Source organism: Oncorhynchus mykiss, chromosome 10 (assembly GCF_013265735.2).
Source record: "Oncorhynchus mykiss isolate Arlee chromosome 10, USDA_OmykA_1.1, whole genome shotgun sequence".
NCBI classification, from domain to species: domain Eukaryota; kingdom Metazoa; phylum Chordata; class Actinopteri; order Salmoniformes; family Salmonidae; genus Oncorhynchus; species Oncorhynchus mykiss.
In genome coordinates, this window is record NC_048574.1 from 63,215,211 (window position 1) to 63,236,835 (window position 21,625).

Below are 21,625 nucleotides of genomic sequence, written 5' to 3' on the forward strand. Positions count from 1 at the left end.
TTTATTGCTTAATCATAGCAGTCAAACGAGTTAAATCGACATCCATTGATGGAAAATGATCTGGCAAGTTTAATTAGTTTGTCTTGTTCACAATAATTATTATTTTGATGAAAAACTAATTTTGCTTCTAACGTAGTTACAAGTTACGTATATTCCTTCTTAATTAGCTTGAAAACAATGGAAAAATTGTTTATCATATAAATGTTGCAACTCTTGCTGTGGGAAATCAAAATTGGCACATTTTCAGGCCCTTTGGCTGGATTTTGAGTGGTCATTGGGCTTGAAATGTTTGCTCGACCTGGCAATCATGCCTGAGGGGCCCCCATGTTGAGGGTCAGCGTGGTGGATGTGTTGTTGCCTACCCTCATCACCTGGGGCCGTCCTGTCAGGAAGTCTAAGATCCAGTTGCAGAGGGAAGTGTTCAGTCCCAGGGTCCTTAGCTCAGTGATGATCTTGGAGGACACTATGGTGTTGAACGCTGAGCTGTAGTTAATGGACAGCATTCTCACGTAGGTGTGCCTATTGTCTAAGTGGGAAAAGGCAGTGTGGAGTGCAATAGAGATTGCGTCATCTGTTGGGGCTGTATGCGAATTGGAGTGGGTCCAGGGTGTCTGCGATGATAGTGTTGATGTGAGCCATGACCAACCTTTCAAAGCATTTCACAGCTACAGGTGTGTGCTATGGGGCGATAGTCATTTCGACAAGTTATCTTGGCGTTCTTGGGAACAGGAACTAAAATGGTCTGATTGAAATATGTAGGTATTACAGACTGGGCCAGGAAGAGGTTGAATATGTCGGACACTTGCCAGCTGGTCAGCGTATGCTGACTACGCGTCCTGGTAATCCGCATGGCCCTGCCGGCCATGTGAATGTTAACCTGTTTAAAGGTCTTACTCACGTCAGCTACAGAGAGCGTTATCACACAGTCATCTGGAATAGCTAGTGCTCTCACACATGGTTCACCGTTGCTTTCTTCAAAGCGAGCAAAGAAGGCATTTAACTCATCTGGAAGGCTCGACTCACTGGATAGCTTGTGGCTGGGTTTCCCTTTGTAATCTGTGATAGTTTGCAAGCCCTGCCACATCCGTGCGGATGTTGCCTGTAATCCATAGCTTCTGGTTGAGATATGTACGTCACAATGTCATCAATGCACTTATGATTGATGTGGTTAACTCCTCAAACCCGTAAGATGAGTCCCAGAACATATTCCAGTCTGTACTAGCAAAACAGTCCTGTAGTTTACCATCCACAGGAAGTACAAGTGACTCGTATAGAGCGTGCCATTGGTACTTCCTGTTTGAGTTTTTGCTTGTAAGCCAGAATCCGGAGGATAGAGTTATGGTCAGATTTGTCAAATGGAGGACGAGGGAGATCTTTGGATGCGTGCCTGTGTTGTGGAGAAAAAGTGATCTAGTGTTTTCGCCTCTAGTTGCCTCTAGTTACATGCTGGTAGAAATGAGGTCAAACGGATTTCAGTTTTCCAGCATTAAAAACACTGACCACTAGGAGCGCCGCCTCTGGATGAGTATTTCCTTCTTCGCTTATGGCCCTACACAGGTCATTGAGTCCGGTCTTAATGCCAGCGTGGTAAATAGTATGGTCTACAGTTTATGAGGTATTCTAACTCAGGCAAGCAGAACCTTGAGACTTCATTAATATTAAAGATTACGTACCAGCTGTTAACAAAGAGACACAGCACACCCCTTGAGCTTACTCAATACTGCCGTTCTGTCCTGCTGATGCATAGGAAAAGCAGCCAGATGCATATTATCCATGTCCTCGTTCAGCCAGGACTCAGAGAAACATTGGATATTACAGTTGTTCAGGTCCCGTTGATAGGATAGTCTCGAACGGAGCTCATACAGTTTGTTCTGCAGTGATTGTACATGAACAATTTCTTGTCATTCAGCTCAAAAAAGTAACTTTCTGTCCTCTTCTTCCATGGGCAAACATGTATGGAAAGTTTTATTTAAATCAACAGGGATGCAGCAACAGTAATTTAATAAAAATGTATTTTCCCCTGAGCATTTCAATGGCAAAGAGAGGTTCAGGGAAATAAATTATATATTTGGAGTTATTTTCATGAAATAAACAACATGATTTAAAAATAGACTGCTATTTGGGGGCGTTAAAGTACAGTACTGCTTACACATCAAATTTCCTTTTCACAATCAATATCTTTCAAGCTCAGAGCACTATAAGCCAAGGAAACTAAGGCCAATTTTAAATTTAAATGGTCAACAAGCAAATGCAAAATCAACAAGATTTATTCTAATTTATTAACAGATTTGATCACTTAATTATTGTACATAAAGTAACAGGTACCACCTGATTATGCTAAATAATGTTGCGAGGGACATTATATTTGTTATGAATATAACATAGGCAAAATCAAATTGAGAGGGGAAATATAATGTTGCTCTTCAATAACATGGCAGTGTTTTGGCTATGCTAGCACCCAAAACAACAAGTCTGTATATTTGAGAATGTGAGTGTACCAAGATTCTCAACTGAGGGACTTAGAGAACTTAAAATATACAGTGCCTTGCGAAAGTATTCGGCCCCCTTGAACTTTGCGACCTTTTGCCACATTTCAGGCTTCAAACATAAAGATATAAAACTGTATTTTTTTGTGAAGAATCAACAACAAGTGGGACACAATCATGAAGTGGAACGACATTTATTGGATATTTCAAACTTTTTTAACAAATCAAAAACTGAAAAATTGCGTGTGCAAAATTATTCAGCCCCTGTACTTTCAGTGCAGCAAACTCTCTCCAGAAGTTCAGTGAGGATCTCTGAATGATCCAATGTTGACCTAAATGACTAATGATGATAAATACAATCCACCTGTGTTTAATCAAGTCTCCGTAGAAATGCACCTGCACTGTGATAGTCTCAGAGGTCCGTTAAAAGCCCAGAGAGCATCATGAAGAACAAGGAACACACCAGGCAGGTCCGAGATACTGTTGTGAAGAAGTTTAAAGCCAGATTTGGATACAAAAAGATTTCCCAAGCTTTAAACATCCCAAGGAGCACTGTGCAAGCGATAATATTGAAATGGAAGGAGTATCAGACCACTGCAAATCTACCAAGACCTGGCCATCCCTCTAAACTTTCAGCTCATACAAGGAGAAGACTGATCAGAGATGCAGCCAAGAGGCCCATGATCACTCTGGATGAACTGCAGAGATCTACAGCTGAGGTGGGAGACTCTGTCCATAGGACAATAATCAGTCGTATATTGCACAAATCTGGCCTTTATGGAAGAGTGGCAAGAAGAAAGCCATTTCTTAAAGATATCCATAAAAAGTGTCATTTAAAGTTTGCCACAAGCCACCTGGGAGACACACCAAACATGTGGAAGAAGGTGCTCTGGTCAGATGAAACCAAAATTGAACTTTTTGGCAACAATGCAAAACGTTATGTTTGGCGTAAAAGCAACACAGCTGAACACACCATCCCCACTGTCAAACATGGTGGTGGCAGCATCATGGTTTGGGCCTGCTTTTCTTCAGCAGGGACAGGGAAGATGGTTAAAATTGATGGGAATATGGATGGAGCCAAATACAGGACCATTCTGGAAGAAAACCTGATGGAGTCTGCAAAAGACCTGAGACTGGGACGGAGATTTGTCTTCCAACAAGACAATGATCCAAAACATAAAGCAAAATCTACAATGGAATGGTTCAAAAATAAACATATCCAGGTGTTAGAATGGCCAAGTCAAAGTTCAGACCTGAATCCAATCGAGAATCTGTGGAAAGAACTGAAAACTGCTGTTCACAAATGCTCTCCATCCAACCTCACTGAGCTCGAGCTGTTTTGCAAGGAGGAATGGGAAAAAATTTCAGTCTCTCAATGTGCAAAACTGATAGAGACAAACCCCAAGCGACTTACAGCTGTAATCGCAGCAAAAGGTGGCGCTACAAAGTATTAACTTAAGGGGGCTGAATAATTTTGCACGCCCAATTTTTCAGTTTTTGATTTGTTAAAAAAGTTTGAAATATCCAATAAATGTCGTTCCACTTCATGATTGTGTCCCACTTGTTGTTGATTCTTCACAAAAAAATACAGTTTTATATCTTTATGTTTGAAGCCTGAAATGTGGCAAAAGGTCGCAAAGTTCAAGGGGACCGAATACTTTCGCAAGGCACTGTATATATATCGTATCCCAAGACACTTCACATGATAAATATAATGTCAGCTAAAGAATGGTTCCCAGATATCCCCTATATAAAACTCAAGACACAGTGCTACAATTTCTCCCCATTGTGGACACTCTTATGTCTGGTAAGGTTAGTCAGGAAGGAGAAGCTCTTGTAACATAGTTTGCACTTGAAGGGCTTCTCCTTGGTGTGAACGGTCTGATGCATCTTCACATAATTTGACTGAGCGAAGCGCTTCCCACATGTGGGGCAGGCGTATGGCTTGTCGGCATCCCCCCTAATGCTCTGCCTCCCACGCTGTGACCCAATGACACCAGGCGAGGTAGAAGCAGGAGCCACCACACTCAGGTGGTTAGTCTTTGAGCTCCCTCCTCTAGTCATTGTTTGGGTGTTGTTGGGATTGTGTGCTGTGTTGGTAGGGTAACCATGAAGTAGCTGAGTAAGGCTAGACCCAGGCCCAGGCCTTTTATGAACCCAGTCACTAGGCATTAGACGAGACCCTGAAAGAGAAGACAAACTTCCTGTTAGATTCCCATCAGGGGAGTCTCCCTCTACTCTCTCGGAAGGCTGAAGCCCAGGGTGTCTTGCTCTTTTCATCATGGATACTGTGGTGTTTGTATCATAGGAACAGGAGGGTCTATCTCCATCAGCGCCAGGCCCTGCTCCATCCCTGCACTGAGACTGTGAAGAGAAGGGTCTGGGCTGTGGACTGGAGCCTCTCTGATGACCACCATGTCTGAGGTTGTTCAGTCCACCTGTCCGCTGGTTGTGTTCTGTGTGGTGGTAGAGTCTCTGTCCCTCACGGTTGGGTCCTGGATCCGACTCAGGAAGAAAGAGCGACGGCTCCTGATCCATGATCCTGATCCTGGGCCAGGGTTTGTGAACAGCCACCTCAGAGGTCCAGTCTCTCCCACCAGCAACACTGGATATTAACAAGTCCTCGTGGACTGCAGACTGTAAACACAAATGGAAGAGAAAATCATAAAAGTTTATATAATAAACTTTTTGCTGTACATACACAAACATGACAAGATATTCTAAAATATTAACCACCGTCAATGGAGGTATGGGGGAGAAACCAGGTTGGGGGAGTATAGGGGATATGACCAGGTTGGGGGAGTATAGGGGATATGACCGGGTTGAGGGAGTATAGGGGATATGACCGGGTTGGGGGAGTATAGGGGATATGACCGGGTTGGGGGAGTATAGGGGATATAACCAGGTTGGGGGAGTATAGGGGATATGACCAGGTTGGGGGAGTATAGGGGATATAACCAGGTTGGGGGAGTATAGGGGATATGACCGGGTTGAGGGAGTATAGGGGATATGACCGGGTTGGGGGAGTATAGGGGATATGACCGGGTTGGGGGAGTATAGGGGATATGACCAGATTGAGGGAGTATAGGGGATATGACCGGGTTGGGGGAGTATAGGGGATATGACCGGGTTGGGGGAGTATAGGGGATATAACCAGGTTGGGGGAGTATAGGGGATATGACCAGGTTGGGGGAGTATAGGGGATATAACCAGGTTGGGGGAGTATAGGGGATATGACCGGGTTGAGGGAGTATAGGGGATTTGACCGGGTTGGGGGAGTATAGGGGATATGACCGGGTTGGGGGAGTATAGGGGATATGACCAGATTGAGGGAGTATAGGGGATATGACCAGGTTGGGGGAGTATAGGGGATATAACCAGGTTGGGGGAGTATAGGGGATATGACCGGGTTGAGGGAGTATAGGGGATATGACCGGGTTGGGGGAGTATAGGGGATATGACCGGGTTGGGGGAGTATAGGGGATATGACCAGATTGAGGGAGTATAGGGGATATGACCGGGTTGAGGGAGTATAGGGGATATGACCGGGTTGGGGGAGTATAGGGGATATAACCAGGTTGAGGGAGTATAGGGGATATGACCAGGTAGGGTTGGGAGATACTTTGGAAAAAGTTCAACATTACATGAAAATGCTTTTCAATAATGAAGCATTTTTACAGACACCATCACACTATCATCTACTCTGCCTCATCATATTCATTCTTTCCTCAGTTCTCAACTACATCCAAAACCAACAGAATTAACTACAAACAAACTAACTAGTACTATGTTACATTAAACTATACATGGGCCGTGTGCATTTTCTGGTGGTGTATCTTGAGGTAGGTCCTCTCTGAGAACCTCTTCCAGCAGTGTGTACAGGTGAACAGCCTCTCTCCCGTGTGGATCATCAGGTGCATCTTCAACTGGTGGGAGAAGCTCTTCTCATACTGGGGGCAGCTGTAGGGTTTCTACCGTGTGGACCATCTGGTGTCTCTTCAGGTGGGACGAGTCGGAAAAACAGGCCCAGCACAGGCGGCAGCCCAACAATTTCTCCCCCGTGTGCATCCTCTGGTGGATCTACACCTGTTTGGGGAAACTGAAAGCTTTCCCACAGAATGAACACTAAGAGCTTCTCTTTGCCACCGGATCTGCTGATAGCATTACTACTACTGTCATTTGTGAATGGGCTTGTGTAGCCATTTAGTGCTGAGGAATTGGCATTGTCTGAGGTCTGGTTAAACATTAGGAGAGTGTGAGGAGGACAAAGGCCAGGGAGTGTCTGTGTTGTCGCAGGATCCATGTTCCAGTTGATAGATCCTGTAGAAGGCAGGCTGAAGGCAACACCGGTTAGGGGGTTAATCTGAGGTGCCATCAGTCTGTCTGAATCACAACTAGAGGAGCAGGACGGCGCACTGCTAGGAGAGTCTGTGTCTGTTCTCATACAGACACCTCCCCGTCCCCACAGACCAAATCTAAGCCTCCTTTTTCTTTCACCCACGTTTTAGAAATCTTTGCAAATTTATTGAAAATGAAATACAGAAATATCTACTTTACATAAGTATTCACACCGAGTCAACATTTTGTAGAAGCACCATCGAGCACAGCTCTGAATCTTTCTGGGTAAGTCTCATAGAGCTTTTCACACCTGGATTGTGCAACATTTGCCCATTATTCTTTTCAAAATTCTACAAGCTCTGTCAAATTGGTTGTTGTACATTGCTAGACAATCAATTTCAGGTCTTGGCATATATTTAAGTAGATTAGTCAAAACTGTAACTTGGCTACTCAGGAACATTCGCTGTCTTCTTGTTAAGCAACTCCAGTGTACATTTGGCCTTGTGTTTCAGGTTATTGTCCTGCTGAAAGGTGAATTCATCTCCCAGTGTCTGGTGGAAAGCAGACTGAACCAGGTTTTCCTCTAGGATTTTGCCTGGGCTTAGCTTCATTCCATTTGATTTTATCCTGAAAAAATCCCCACAAACCCTTTCTGTATGAACCTCGCTTTGTGCAGGGGGCCATTGTCATGCTGAAACAGAAAAGTTGCTACATAGTTGGAAGCACAGAATCGTTAAATGTCTTTGTATGCTGTAGCATTAAGATTTCCCTTTCCCTTCCCTGGAAATAAAGGGCCCAAACCTCTTCCGCCCAACTTTACAGGTTGGCATTATGCATCTGGCATCGTAAAAACCCAGATTCGTCCGTCAGACTGCGTAATTACACAAGAGAACGCATTTCCACTGCAATGGCGGAGAGCTTTAGGCCAGCCGACGCTTGGCCTTGCGCATGGTGTGCGGCTGCTCGGCCATGGAAACCCATTTCAAGAAGCTCCCGACGAACAGTTATTGTGATGACGTTGCTTCCAGAGGCAGTTTGGACGTCGGTAGTGCAAACGAGGACAGAGGATTTCTACGCGTTACAGCACTCAGCGGTCCTGTTCTGTGAGCTTTTGTGGCCTACCACTTTTTTTTTTACCCCCATTTTCGTGGTATCCAATTATAAGTAGTTACTGTCTTGTCTCATCGCTACAACTCCCGTGCGGGCTCGGGAGAGACGAAGGTCGTCCTCCGAAACACAACCCAATCAAGCCAATGTGTCGGGGGAAACACCTAGCGACCTGGTCAGCGTGCACTGCGCCCGGCCCACCACAGGAGTCGCTAGTGCGAGATGAGACAAGGATATCCCTACCATCCCTAACCCGGACAACGCTAGGCCAATTGTGCATCGCCCCATGGACCTCCCGGTCATGGCCGGTTGCGACAGAGCCTGGGCTCGAACCCAGAGTCTCTGGTGGCACAGCTAGCACTGCAATGCAGACCACTGCGCCACCCGGGAGGTCTGTGGCCTACCACTTCTAGTCGGAGTACTGAATACTGACAAATTCTCAAACTACATTGGAGGAGGCTTATGGTCGTGAAATTAGCATTACATTCTCTGGTAACAGCTCTGTTGGACAGTCCTGCAGTCAGCATGCCAATTGTACACTCTCTCAAAACTTGTGGCATTGTGTTGTGTGACAAAACTGCACATTTTAGAATGTCCTTTTATTGTCCCCAGCACAAGTTGCACCTGTGTAATGATCATCCCGTTTAATCAGCTTCTTGATATGCCACACCTGTCAGGTGAATGGATTATCTTGGAAAAGGAGAAATTATCACTAACAGGGATGTAAACAAATTTGTGCATAACATTTGAGAGAAATAAGCTTTTTGTGCATATGGAAAATTTCTGGGATCTTTTATTTCAGCTCATGAAAAATGGGACCAACACTTTACATGTTGCATTTATATTTTTGTTCAGTATAACTGGTTTAAAAGTTACTTGACAAATAGACCCACAGGGGTCTATTCTGGGTCCTGTACTTTTTACTGTTTACATTAACAATATTGTTGCAGGTTACAAAAAATTGTAACCTGCATGCCGATGATACTGTTGTGTATGCTATTTCCCCCACGATTGACCAGGCTTTATCTGAACTACAGTCGGTCTTCATCGTATTACCAAAAAACTTTATTGACCTGAAATTAGTATTGAATGCAGGTAAAACTAAGAATATGTTGTTATCTAGAGTGCATAAAAATAACTAATGTACTTTGGACGGTGTCCATATTGATCGTGTCCCTGCCTACAAATGTCTGGACATCTGGATAGCTGAAAAGCTGTCTTTTAAAAATAATATGGAGAAGTTGAGAATAAAAATAAGCTTCTTCTAAAGAAATAGATTATGCCTCTCGCTAAATAGTAGACAGCAAATTATTCAGTCTATGGCGACATCTACATGAACGCAGTTGCCACTTCATTAAAGCTGTTAGATGCTGTTATCATAGTGCTTTAATACGGGTGTCAGATTTAGTACTCATCAAAGCAATCTCTATCAGAAAGTTGGTTGGCCCTCTGATGTCACATAGGTTGATACATTTTCATTTATAAAGCCCTTTTACAAAACCCCCCACTGTACCTAACATTTTTGCAAAAACTTTAGACTGAGTTACTACACCCGGTGTCAGGGTTGGCTAACTCTGGGAATACCGTTGGTCTCGAAGTTAGGTTAATCAGCTTTTAGTTTTCTTGCATCGTATATGTGGAACAATCTTCCAAATGTTCTCACATTTATACTTTGGTGCCTCTAGGGCAATTCAGAAGGCTGATTGAGGACCTTGTTACTGATTAATGTGTTTTTTTAATGACTTTTCTTTCTGGTTGCATTTTGGATTTATATTTTGATGTGTGTATTTTCTCTCATTTCTGTAATTCAGGGCTCATCTGTAAAAGAGACCTTGGTCTCAGTATGACTCCCTGATGAAATAAAGGTAAAATAAAAAAACATGTTAATTAATTTGATTACTTTACACTAATGGTTCAATCATTAAAAAGGCATGGTCCCACAGTTTAGACAAAATAAAATCCACAAAGCATCTCAGAGTAAGAGTGCTGATCGTCCTCACTTGACTACATAGTCTTATTCATTATGATCTAAAAGACAAAACTGATACTAGATCAGCACTCCTACTCTGAGAGGCTTTGTGAACACGGCCCTGACCTAATACCATTCAGACAGGAGTTCACAGTGGGCTCACCTCAGTGAGACTGTGTGTGGTCCTGTGCTGCTCAGTTGGTTCCTCTGTGGGTTCAGGAGGAGGTGTAGTCTGGTTGTCCTCCATGACCATGGTCCCCTCAGGGTTCCCCAGACTCTCCTCCTTCACCAGCAACACCTCTGGATCCTCCTCCTCCTGGAAGAGACAGGTGATACAGATTAAATAGACATACACTCCATCAGATACATAATCTAAACACGCACACACAGATAATAAACCAGGGTGGGTGCCAGAACGAATCCGTTTGATGGGCATTCGATTTTTTCATAGGGGGGCATGTTTTTTTCGGGACCTATGTGGATATATGTAAAAAAAAATATATATATATAATTTTCAAGTGTTCAGGAAATTGTAAGTGTTAATATGACAGTCAAAAAGTTAATTATCAGTTGGAGCATGTCCATGTCACACAGCCTAAACGAAAGCTGTGGAGTGCATTGCTGAATTGGTTTCTTGCTTGAGATGTAGGGCCTGCTCTCTCAGTGAATACATTTTGTGCTGATAATGGCCCGTAGAATTCTCACCGGCTTGTTCTATTCCCGAATAGTGCCGTTCGCTTTCCTGTCTCACCATTTCAGTGCTCAGTGCGCACAATTAGGTATGTTTTGCGCTTAGGACTCGGAGGAATAGGTTCAGGTTGAGGCTCAGAATCAGAAGAAGACTCATCAGAGATGTGCTCATGATTCATTCTTCCACACCATCTGAGTTGTTTTTATTCAGATTTTGTAGCAACGCTAACGAGTGCATTCATTCATCTTGGCCTTCTTGCCATTATAAATTACACACGCTCTCACGGTGTACTCCAAGAGATCCAGAATACACTGATAGAGTACATACCATGTTCAAATTAGAATTCAAATAGATCAATACAATAGAATTGCCCGCCCTGTCCTTCATTAACAATTGGTGATTACATATGCATTGTTCGCTTCCCTTTGCTCATCAACCCATTCATTCTCCCCCATCATACTTTAGCCTACTTAATTGATTTAATCTCTTATGCGTTTGAATTTAGTTTCGGTATAGTTTAGGTTCAGCCTCGAGACAATTATCTGCGTGATTATCAACTGGCATCTTCAACTAATCGTGAGAAGGTGGGGAGCAGGCCATATTGTGGGGAGAAGGGGCCTCCTAAAACGGTCTAGAACACAAATTCTGTTTGTGATATTAAGATTCTGACCATGTGTATTATAGACTTATTTAGGAAAAGTCTAGGACGGAGGGGGACATGACTTTAAAAGTAGCAGATTAGCCTAATGCATTTTTTTTTGTATTCATGAGCAGTCCAAATGACTGCTTTTGCGCTTCTATTGTGGGTTGTATAGTAATGCATGTAGTTTAACTGTAAAAATGTATTTGTCTGCCTTTTAATGTGGCATGAACACAACACGTCATGATGTTGTCATCGGATTGTAAAACAAATCACTTTGAAAGTAGGTTACCTTCACACCTTAGTCCAAAATAGCATCCGAACGACTGAAACAGCTCCTTTCTGTCTTACAATATGTAGCCCATTTATCTGATGCGGTCAAAAAAGAGAATGTCATGCCATACTCTTTTAGTCCAGACAGTATCAGATACATGTGCTACACATACTGAGACAGAGGGGTGCTGTTTTGGCTGCTCGAATACTCTGACAGTGATGGGTCTTTCTGTCGGCGCGCTTCTCGGTCAAATAAATGATAAATATTAAAATATTTTGTTTGGACAATTATGGAGATACAGTATGGCGGGCCGGCCCTGTAATAAACACACTTTCAACATGAAGTGTTCACCCATCCCCACTACAGTTATAAAGCGCTGTCGAGTGTATGCAGAATAGGGTGAGATCAGATTACAGTATACTAAAGGGTCTCAATGAAAGTCTTAGAATGAAAAGTCCCATTTTGTGTTTATTAAACATTTAAGTGTTAAAATACATCACATGAAAACCACACATTCATGTCTCTGCATGCCTGGCAGACATCTCAGCTTGGATGTCGACCCACCTCAAGCTTAACAAGATGAAGCTGCGCCACCATGATGTCCCCCTCCCAGAGTGCAAAGAACATCGAAGCAGGTTCATGCTCTACAACATGGGTGATGAGTTTGACACGAGCTCTATAACATCTATAGAGTACGACCTTTCCTCACACAGGAAGCAATGCAGGTCCTAATCCCTGCGCTTGTCATCTCCTGTCTAGACTACAACAACTCTGTTGCCTGGATTTCCTGCATGTGCCATCAAACCCCTGCAACTTATCCAGAACTCCACAGTCCACCGAGTGTTCAACCTTCCCAAGTTCTCCCATGTCACCCAACACCTCAGCACACTCCACTGGCTTCCAGTTGAAGCTTGCATCCACTAGCAGACCATTGTGCTTGCTTACGGAGCAGCAAGGAGAACTGCCCCTCCCTACCTTCCGGCTATAATCAAACCCTACACCTCAACCCAAGCATTCTGTTCTGCCACCTATGGACTCTTGGCCAGCCGAGGCAATGTTCTTCTCTGTCCAGGCACCCGATTGGTGGAACCAACTTCCCCCTGAAGCAAGGACAGCATATTCACTGACAATCTTCAGAAACCCTACCTCTTCAAATATAATCTTAAATTAATCCGAAAGCCCCCCCGAATCATTAAAATAAATAAATACAAATAGTATTTTCCTACTTGCACAGATATTACTAATAACTACTTTGAGGGAAACTGTACTTGCTATAACTGTGATTTAAGTTGCTCTGGATAAGAGCATCTGCTAAATTACTCAAATGTAAATGTAATGTCTTAACAAAAAAATCACAATAAAGTTGATAAACCGCATTCATTTTCTCATAGAAATAGTAGTTTCTCATAGAAATAGTATTAAGTAAAATTAAGTAGTTGAATGCAGGTAATGAAACATGCAATTCTGAACATCATATAGCCTACACAGTACAAACACAATATGTAAGACTTTTTAGGCTTATATATCACACAATGTCTAAATGCAATATTCTACTAGGAATATTCAACACTGAAATGTGTTACTCTCGTTATTCCAAATGCATCTGTGGATCTTTTCTGCTGACAACAATGAAAATCAGAGGCTATCGTGTGGAATGGTTTTTCTGCTGGTGTATCTTGAGATAGCTCCTCTCTGAGAACCTCTTCCCGCAGTGCGTACAGGCGAACGGCCTCTCTTCCGTGTGGACCTTCAGGTGCATCTTCAGGTTGCCAGCCTGGGCGAAGCGCATATCGCACCGGGGGCAGCTGTAGGGTTTCTCCCCTGTGTGGACCCTCTGATGCCTCTTCAGGTGGCACGCCTGGGTGAAGCGCATCTGACACTGGGTACAGTTGAAGGGTTTCTCCCCTGTGTGGACCCTCTGGTGCCTCTTCAGGTTGCCAGCCTCAGCAAAGCGCATTTGACACTGGGTACAGCTGAAGGGTTTTACTCCTGTGTGGACCCTCTGGTGGATCTCCACCTTCTGGGGGCAGCTGAAGCCTTTGTTACAGAACGTGCAGAGGAACCGTTTCTCTTTGCTATTGCCAGATGTTGGTCTCCCTCCCTGCTCCTTGGCCCTTTGGTCCTCTGAGTTCAATACCTTATCAAAAAGGACGCAGCCATGTGAATTGGAAGGCCCCGTCGACGTGGGCACAGGTTCACGATCCCTGAGCACGTGCAAATGGGAGTGGGTCGCGACATTTGGATTTGTCTCCAAGCTTTCCCTGTAATCTAAAAAATCTCTGCCTTTTGAATGTCCTTCTCCTAAGTGAGTCTTGTCTACATTCCACGTCAGAGGAGCGTCGCCCTCCACTTTCACATCATCTACCACTATATCGTCCCCTTTCTTATCTAGGCACCCTTCAGTGTATCCACTACTACTGTACTGGTTCCAGTCCTCTCGCGACAGATCAGTTTGTCTCTCTAAGCCCAAGTGCATGTTGCCAGGGTCCATCTCTGTAGTGTAAGTACAAGACAGATCATTGCCAGTCTCCAACGTGTCACCTGAGTCCCGATGGTAATGAACCATCCTCGGGCTCGGGATACCGTAAAGCAAATACTCTGAGCCAGGAGCAGGACGACAGCCCAGTGGTCCCAGCCCCAGTCTCTCTGGGTCTGACATTTGGTCAGGTCCTGTGTGTAAGAGCCTGTGTGTTACAGTTAAATTCTCGCTGTCTGTCTCTGACTTGAGGTCGGCGTTCAGCATTCCACTGACCTCCGTGATGCTGCGTCGGTTCCTGGGCTGGGGTGGGGCGGTGGGGTCCTCCGTGGCTAAAAGGGGTGCCACTCCAGCCACTGCGCCAGTCTGGATGTCTCTGCTGTGTCGTGGGTCATCTCCTTCAGTCCTCTCCTGCTTGACCAGAGACAATCCTCCAGGACCTGCAGCCTCTGCATCTGCAGACTGACAAGCAGAGAAGAGGTTATTACAGGTACATGAGCTGAATTGGATAATAATGTCGTAGGGAAGTCTCACAAGTGCCCCCACGGCAGATAAATAAGGATGTACATGTAAGCAAGTCAATAGCTGAGGGTTACCTTTTTAAAATAAACGGGCGACATTTAATGTACAGTAATTTACAAATAACATGTTTTATGCACACTAACCTCTATTACGATAACATGCTGGGTTGAGATTCCACTCCCCTCATCTATAGATATGGGTTGGTCATCTCTCCAAGCGTTGTGTCCTGCTGGCTTCACAAAGCTCCTGTGGCCTCCAGTGAGATGTCCTTCACCTGAGAGTGATTGTGGGAAAAAGGAGTGGTTAAGTTAGGTACTGTCAATGCTATATTGTACACTATTGACATTGTCTACAATTGGCAAGAATGTAAGATAACACTATTCATAACTTTTTTATATAGTATTTATTGATTAATTATATTACATGCATCAAAAAATATATATTGAGTATAACAATAGGAAATTCAAGAATTTTGCTAGAATATGATATTGTCTTTGTGCAAGAAGAATTTGTCCTTAATTGATCTGCCAGGTAAAATAAAGATAGCCAAGTAATCTGGGGAAGTTGCATACTATCCCAAAACTGACCAAGACCCAATTCTGGATAACACATCTGAACACATGCAGAGAAGGGAATGAGGCCACAGGCCCTGCAGCCTTCTGCAAAATGTACCTCTTGCCATTCCTCTGTATCTGTCGAGGATCTTGACACTACTGGGACGACTAGCGAGGACGCGCTCTCGAATGGTCCTCTCTGCGCGCTCCCGTGCCACCTTCAGTTCCAGTAGTTGTAGTTTCCTCCGTAATCCCCTGTTTTCTTTCTGGCTTTGAGAAATTTCCACACGTAACACTGCATAGTCGTCGTCTACGAGTTTACAGATCTCTGCCACGGCTGCATTCGCTAGCACCTCCATGATGGAGGCTATTTGAGTGTGAAAAACCATACAGTTAGCCATTGTTTGCTAACTTTTGCAGCTAGCTAGCGTTACCTAGATAACATTTATCAAGTCCTGTCTCCAATGCGAATTAAAGACTACACGAGGTAATGCTGTGCAGTTAAATGGGTCATATTGTAAAGTTCCAGTGAGTTAATAAACGTCTAAATAACAACAATATTAACGTTAATGTGGAAATGTTTTTTGGTCACCTGTTCACTTCCGTTTACACAGAAGAGAAAGGATTTTATTTGTTGGCGTCATAGCTTAAAGGGTGTGGTTAAATGAAACATGTATGCGCGCTGTTCTTTGAACTACGGTACTGCTTATTACATGACACATAATTTTACATTACACACTTCTTACATTACACGTATGATCAGTATCTTTCAAGCTCAAAGCAGACTTGTTTACACAGAACAGTGTGTTAGAATCGAATAGAAAATAATACAACTTTATTCCAAAGACTCAGTAAGGTAAATAGTAAACTGTCCTAGCATAGGTTTACTCCTTCCTGTGAGTTTCCGGCAGGTAGACTTGATGCTGTCTTTTACAGGTTGGAGTGTGAATTGCACATTATGTCACAGAAAAGAAGGGTGAAAAATTATTCGCACCACTATCTAACCCTGCACATATACCAATACTTTAGCCCTACCAATTCCTGCTGCTGCCACTACAACATCTATTTTCTGGGATTTATGCTCCATCAGTGCAGACAATTAATAACCATAGCAATAAATCCTCTATGGATTGCTCTCTTCAGGCCTACTCACTGGGGGGCTCCCGGTCGAACACTTGACCTTGGCCTATCCTCTGCTCTCTTCACTGCCTTAAGCATAGTAAACTTTCTGCCCCACTCAAACTCGTCTCTCTTTCAAAGAGCACTTCGTATCCCCAGTTGCATGGGTGCCCCTACCCCATTCATAGACGCTAACTACCTTTATCACCTATTGATGATAGAACCGATGTTTGCTCTCAATGTTAACAAGTATCGCTTAATGTTAACAAGTATGTAACTGAAAAATACTGTTGGCTGCAACTGTGATAAAGCCAATTAAAACAGTACGTGTATATTTTACATTTGTGAAATTATTTTGATGTGGTATTAAAGTAAAGGGCGTTGTTTCCAGAACCGCGCCGCTCTTGAGAATCGATTTAGACCTAAGAGTACATCTTCGGCGCCCCAACAGTTGACACACAGTTCTTTCTCAGTGCTTTCTCTATCCTTATCACTAAATTATGTAGACAACCAATGTTGAATAAAATTATATTTAAACTTACTCTGCCAGTTATCCACAATGAAGTATTATTAAACCAACTTCAAAATGCGGGTCTATGTGTGTGGCAATCAATATGTTTTGCTCATGACCGAAGGCAGGTGCACAAGACGGAAGTACACACACCAGAACCATGCATACTAACTGAAGTCTTGCAGGAGTTTACAAAGTTTTGTGCAGGTGACATACATTTCTACTTCAGAACCGGTTCTCTAACAAGTCAGGAAAACAATACTTTCCTGTGAATATTTTGTCTGTAGGACCAACACCACGGAAAATTGGCAGAGTAAATTCAAATATAACTGTATTCAACATTCTGACTTGTAGAGGACCATTTCCAGAATGAAACACTGTACATATCTTAAGCTAAAGTGTACAATACCTGCTGAATATTGCAGGTGTGAGTAGACGCCGGCAAAAAAAGCGTAATGAAATTGTTGCCAGCAGAGCTAGTTAGGCTGTTTTTCATGTTATCCAGAGGTAAACAAATCATCAGCCAGTGTCAAGTGTGGGCTCTGAAAGCGCTGAGAGCGAAACGAGATGGGTGGGACTAAAGCTTAAGAGGGTGTGAACAATGCTGAATGGGTGTAGACAAAGAAGAGCTCTTCACTAGACACCAAAACATTCAAAGGCCATTTTCTCAAAAGTTTAGCAACTTTCAAAGCAGAATTACTTTCCAATTGTTCCTCAAAAACGCATTGTATGATATACCATTTTGTAGCTGAATCTCTACTTTTATTCAATGTAAAAAAAAAAAACACAATTTCACTACATAAGACCAAATCAAGGTGGTGAGTCACATATGACCTAACCTGGTAGAAACTGTCTCAAATCTCAACAAGACAGACCGGGTTCTCAGTCTTGCCATTGCCACCAGGACTGCGTCTCACCAAACGGAGGGCGTCACAAACACCAGGAATATATATTTTTTTATTTGATCCACTTCTACACTCAATGCTACCCCATTGATCACTCCTTTGAACGGTGCCCTGCTCTGGAGAGCAAAGCACGACAAGGGTCGTTCCCTGAGGGGCGTGACTCGAAAACTGAGCTGACGGATAGGGCTGCCGTGTTTCTAGCTCTTATGAAACTTTGCAGTATTTCGTTTTTTTTGTCATATTTCTTACATTATTAGCCCAGGAAATGTTTTATGTTATTACATACAGCCGGGAAGAACTTTTGGATATCAGAGCGGCGGTAAAAGCATTACCAGCATTGATTTTCCCGAATCGGATCGTTTGTTCGTTCCCCTGGGCGGTTGAGCTGATTCCAGTGGCTGATCCAAAACGCCACCGATGGAAAAGAGGGACTCTGAGGGGACTTCTAGTCCAACTCAGGAATTGCACACACCACCTGCCACTTCCTAGTCTGTTACTCGCTAATGTTCAGTCTCTGAATAAAAAAGTTGACGAGCTCAGGGCGAGGATTTCCTTCCAGAGAGACATCAAGGACTGTAACATACTCTGTTTCACGGAAACATGGATATTCTGTCTGAGTCCGTACTGCCAGTTGGGTTCTCAGTTCATTGCGCAGACAGAAATAAATATCTCTCTGGGAAGAAGAAGGGCAGGGGTGTATGTTTCATGATAAACAACTCATGGTGTGATTGTGATAACATACAGGAACTCAAGTCCTTTTGTTCACCTGACCTACAATACCTCACAATCAAATTCCTACCGTATTACCTCCCAAGATAATTATCTTCTTATCTTCAAGATAATTATCTTTAGTCACAGCTGTGTATATTCCCCCTCAAGCAGATACCACAATGGCCCTCAAAGAACTTCACTGGACTTTATGCAAACTGGAAACCACATATCCCGAGGATGCATTTATTTAAGTACATTTGAGAAAAACATTACTGAAGTTCTATCAACACAATGACTGTTGTACTCATGCTGCTAAAACACTCGACCACTGCTACTCCAACTTCCGGGATGCCTACAAGGCCCTCCCCCCCACCGTCCCTTCGGCAAATCTGATCATGACTCAATTTTGCTCCTCCCTTCCTATAGGCAGAAACTCAAACAGGAAGTACCCGTGCTAAGGACTATTCAACGCTGGTCTGACCAATCGGAATCCACGCTTCAAGATTGTTTTGATCACTTGGACTGGGATATGTTCCGGGTAGCCTTCGAGAACAACATAAACTCAGTCACCGTATTCGTCTATCAGGAAGTGTATAGGATATGTTGTACCCACTATTAAAACCTACTCTAACCAGAAACCGTGGATAGATGGCAGCATTTGAGCAAAACTGAAAGCGCGTACCATTGCATTTAGCCATGGCAAGGTGACAGGGAATATGGTCGAATACAAACAGTGTAGTTATTCCCTCCGTAAAGCAAACAGGCAAAAGGTCAGTATAGAGACAGAGTGGAGTCACAATTCAATGGCTCAGACACGAGACGTATGTGGCAGGGTCTACAGACAATCACGGACTACAAATGGAAAACCACCAACGTTTGCTTCCGGACAAGCTAAACACCTTCACCCACTTTGAGGATAACACAGTGCCACCGACATGTCCTGCTACCAAGGACTGCGGGCTCTCCTTCTCCGTGGCCGACGTAAGACATTTAAGCATGTTAACCCTCCAAGGGCTGCCGGCCCAGACGGCATCCCTAGCCGCATGAGCTGGCTGGCGTGTTTACGGACATATTCAATCTCTCCCTAGCCCAGTCTGCTGTCCCCACATGGTTCAAGATGTCCACCATTGTTCCTGTACCCAAGCAAGCTAAGGTAACTAAACTAAATCACTACTGCCCGTAGCACTTACTTCTGTCATCATGAAGTGCTTTGAGAGACCATCTAAGGATCATATCACCTCTACCTTACCTGACACCCTAGACCGACTTCAATTTGCTTACCGCCCCAATAGATCCACAGACGATGCAATCGCCATTGCACTGCATTCTGCCCTATACCATCTGGACAAGATAAATACCTATGTAAGAATGCTGTTCATTGACTATAACTCAGCATTCAACACAATAGTACCCTCCAAGCTCATCATTAAGTTTGAGGCCCTGGGTCTGAACCCCGCCCTGTGCAACTGGGTCCTGGACTTCGTGATGGGCCGCACCCTGGTGGTGGAGGTAGGAAACAACACCTCCACTTCGCTGACACTCAACACTGGGGCCCCACAAGGATGCGTGCTCAGCCCCCTTCTGTGCTCCCTGTTCACCCATGACTGCGTGGCCAACTACACCTCCAACTCAATCATCAAGTTTGCAGAGGACACAACAGTAATAGGCCTGATTACCAACAATGACGAGACAGCCTACAGGGAGGAGGTGAGGGCCCTGGGAGTGTGGTGCCAAGATCAACAAAACAAAGGAGCTGATCGTGGACTTCAGGAAACAGCAGAGGGACCGAGAGACTGAAAAACAGCTTCTATCTCAAGGTCATCAGACTGCAGCCATCACTAGCACATTAGAGTCTGCTGCCCTATATACTACACTACCGTTCAAAAGTTTTGGGTCACTTAGAAATGTCCTTGTTATTGAAAGAAAAGCAAAAAATGTTTTGTCCATTTAAAATAACATCAAATTCATCAGAAATACAGTGTAGACAGTGTTAATGTTGTAAATGACTATTGTAGCTGGAAACGGCCGATTTTTAATGGATAATAATATCTACATAGGTGGACAGAGGCCCATTATCAGCTACCATCACTCCTGTGTTCCAGTGGCACGTTGTGTTAGCTAATCCAAGTTTATCATTTAAAAGGCTAATTGATCATTACAAAACCCTTTTGCAATTATGTTAGCACAGCTGAAATCTGTTGTGCTGATTAAAGTAGCCTTCTTTAGACTAGTTGAGTATCTATCTGCAGCATCAGCATTTGTGGGTTCGATTACAGTCTCAAAATGTCCAGAAACAAAGCACTTTATTCTGTCTATTCTTGTTCTGAGAAATTAAGGCTATTCCATGCGATAAATTGCCAAGAAACGGAATATCTCGTACAACACTGTGTACAATCGTGGCCAAAAGTTGAGAATGACGCAAATATTAATTTTCAAAGTCTGCTGCCTCAGTTTGTATGATGGCAATTTGCATATACTCTAGAATGTTATGAAGAGTGATCTGATGAATTGCAATTAATTGCAAAGTCCCTCTTTGCCATGCAAATTAACTGAATCCCCCAAAAACATTTCCACTGCATTTCAGCCCTGCCACAAAAGGACCAGCTGACATCATGTCAGTGATTCTCTCGTTAACACAGGTGTGAGTGTTGATGAGGACAAGGCTGGAGATCACTCTGTCATGCTGATTGAGTTCAAATAACAGACTGGAAGCTTCAAAAGGAGGATGGTGCTTGGAATCATTGTTCTTCCTCTGTCAATCATGGTTACCTGCAAGGAAACACATGCCGTCATCATTGCTTTGCACAAAAAGGTATTCAAAGACAAGGATATTGCTGCCAATAAGATTGCACCTAAATCAACCATCGATCAGATCATCAAGAACTTCAAGGAGAGCGGTTCAATTGTTGTGAAGAAGGCTTCAGGGCGCCCAAGAAAGTCCAGCAAGCGCCAGGACCATCTCCTAAAGTTGATTTATCTGCGGGATCGGGGCACCACCAGTACAGAGCTTGCTCAGGAATGGCAGCAGGCAGGTGTGAGCGCATCTGCACGCACAGTGAGGCAAAGACTTTTGGAGGATGGCCTGGTGTCAAGAAGGGCAGCAAAGAAGCCACTTCTCTCCAGGGAAAACTTCAGGGACAGACTGATATTCTGCAAAAGGTACAGGGATTGGACTACTGAGGACTGGGGTAAAGTCATTTTCTCTGATGAATCCCCTTTCCGATTGTTTGGGGCATCTGGAAAAAAGCTTGTCCGGAGAAGACAAGGTGAGCGCTACCATCAGTCCTGTGTCATGCCAACAGTAAAGCATCCTGAGACCATT

At 43.7% G+C, this 21,625-nt stretch overlaps 2 protein-coding genes across 7 annotated transcripts in view; one reads left to right on the forward strand and one right to left on the reverse strand.

Annotated features, from left to right (window-relative positions):
* The window catches only part of LOC110534616 (oocyte zinc finger protein XlCOF7.1-like), a 1,104,347-nt gene that overhangs the window by 816,523 nt on the left and 266,199 nt on the right, over positions 1-21,625 (forward strand). The gene's annotated exons all lie outside the window — the stretch shown is intronic.
* LOC110534655 (zinc finger protein with KRAB and SCAN domains 3) overlaps positions 4,090-21,625 on the reverse strand; it is a 35,962-nt gene continuing 18,426 nt past the window's right edge. Inside the window, exons 1-5 of one of the 4 annotated variants that reach the window (XM_036934502.1) lie at positions 15,176-15,864; positions 14,647-14,777; positions 14,258-14,443; positions 10,064-10,216; positions 4,090-5,123 (exon numbers count right to left, since the gene is read on the reverse strand). In XM_036934502.1, coding sequence (XP_036790397.1) covers positions 4,257-5,123; positions 10,064-10,216; positions 14,258-14,443; positions 14,647-14,777; positions 15,176-15,458 — 1,620 coding nt within the window. In that variant the 5' untranslated portion in view covers positions 15,459-15,864 and the 3' untranslated portion in view covers positions 4,090-4,256. Of the gene's footprint in view, positions 5,124-10,063; positions 10,217-11,828; positions 14,444-14,646; positions 14,778-15,175; positions 15,865-21,625 lie in introns of those variants that run through there. The other 3 variants (XM_036934501.1, XM_021619619.2, XM_036934500.1) reach the window with 3 other exon arrangements.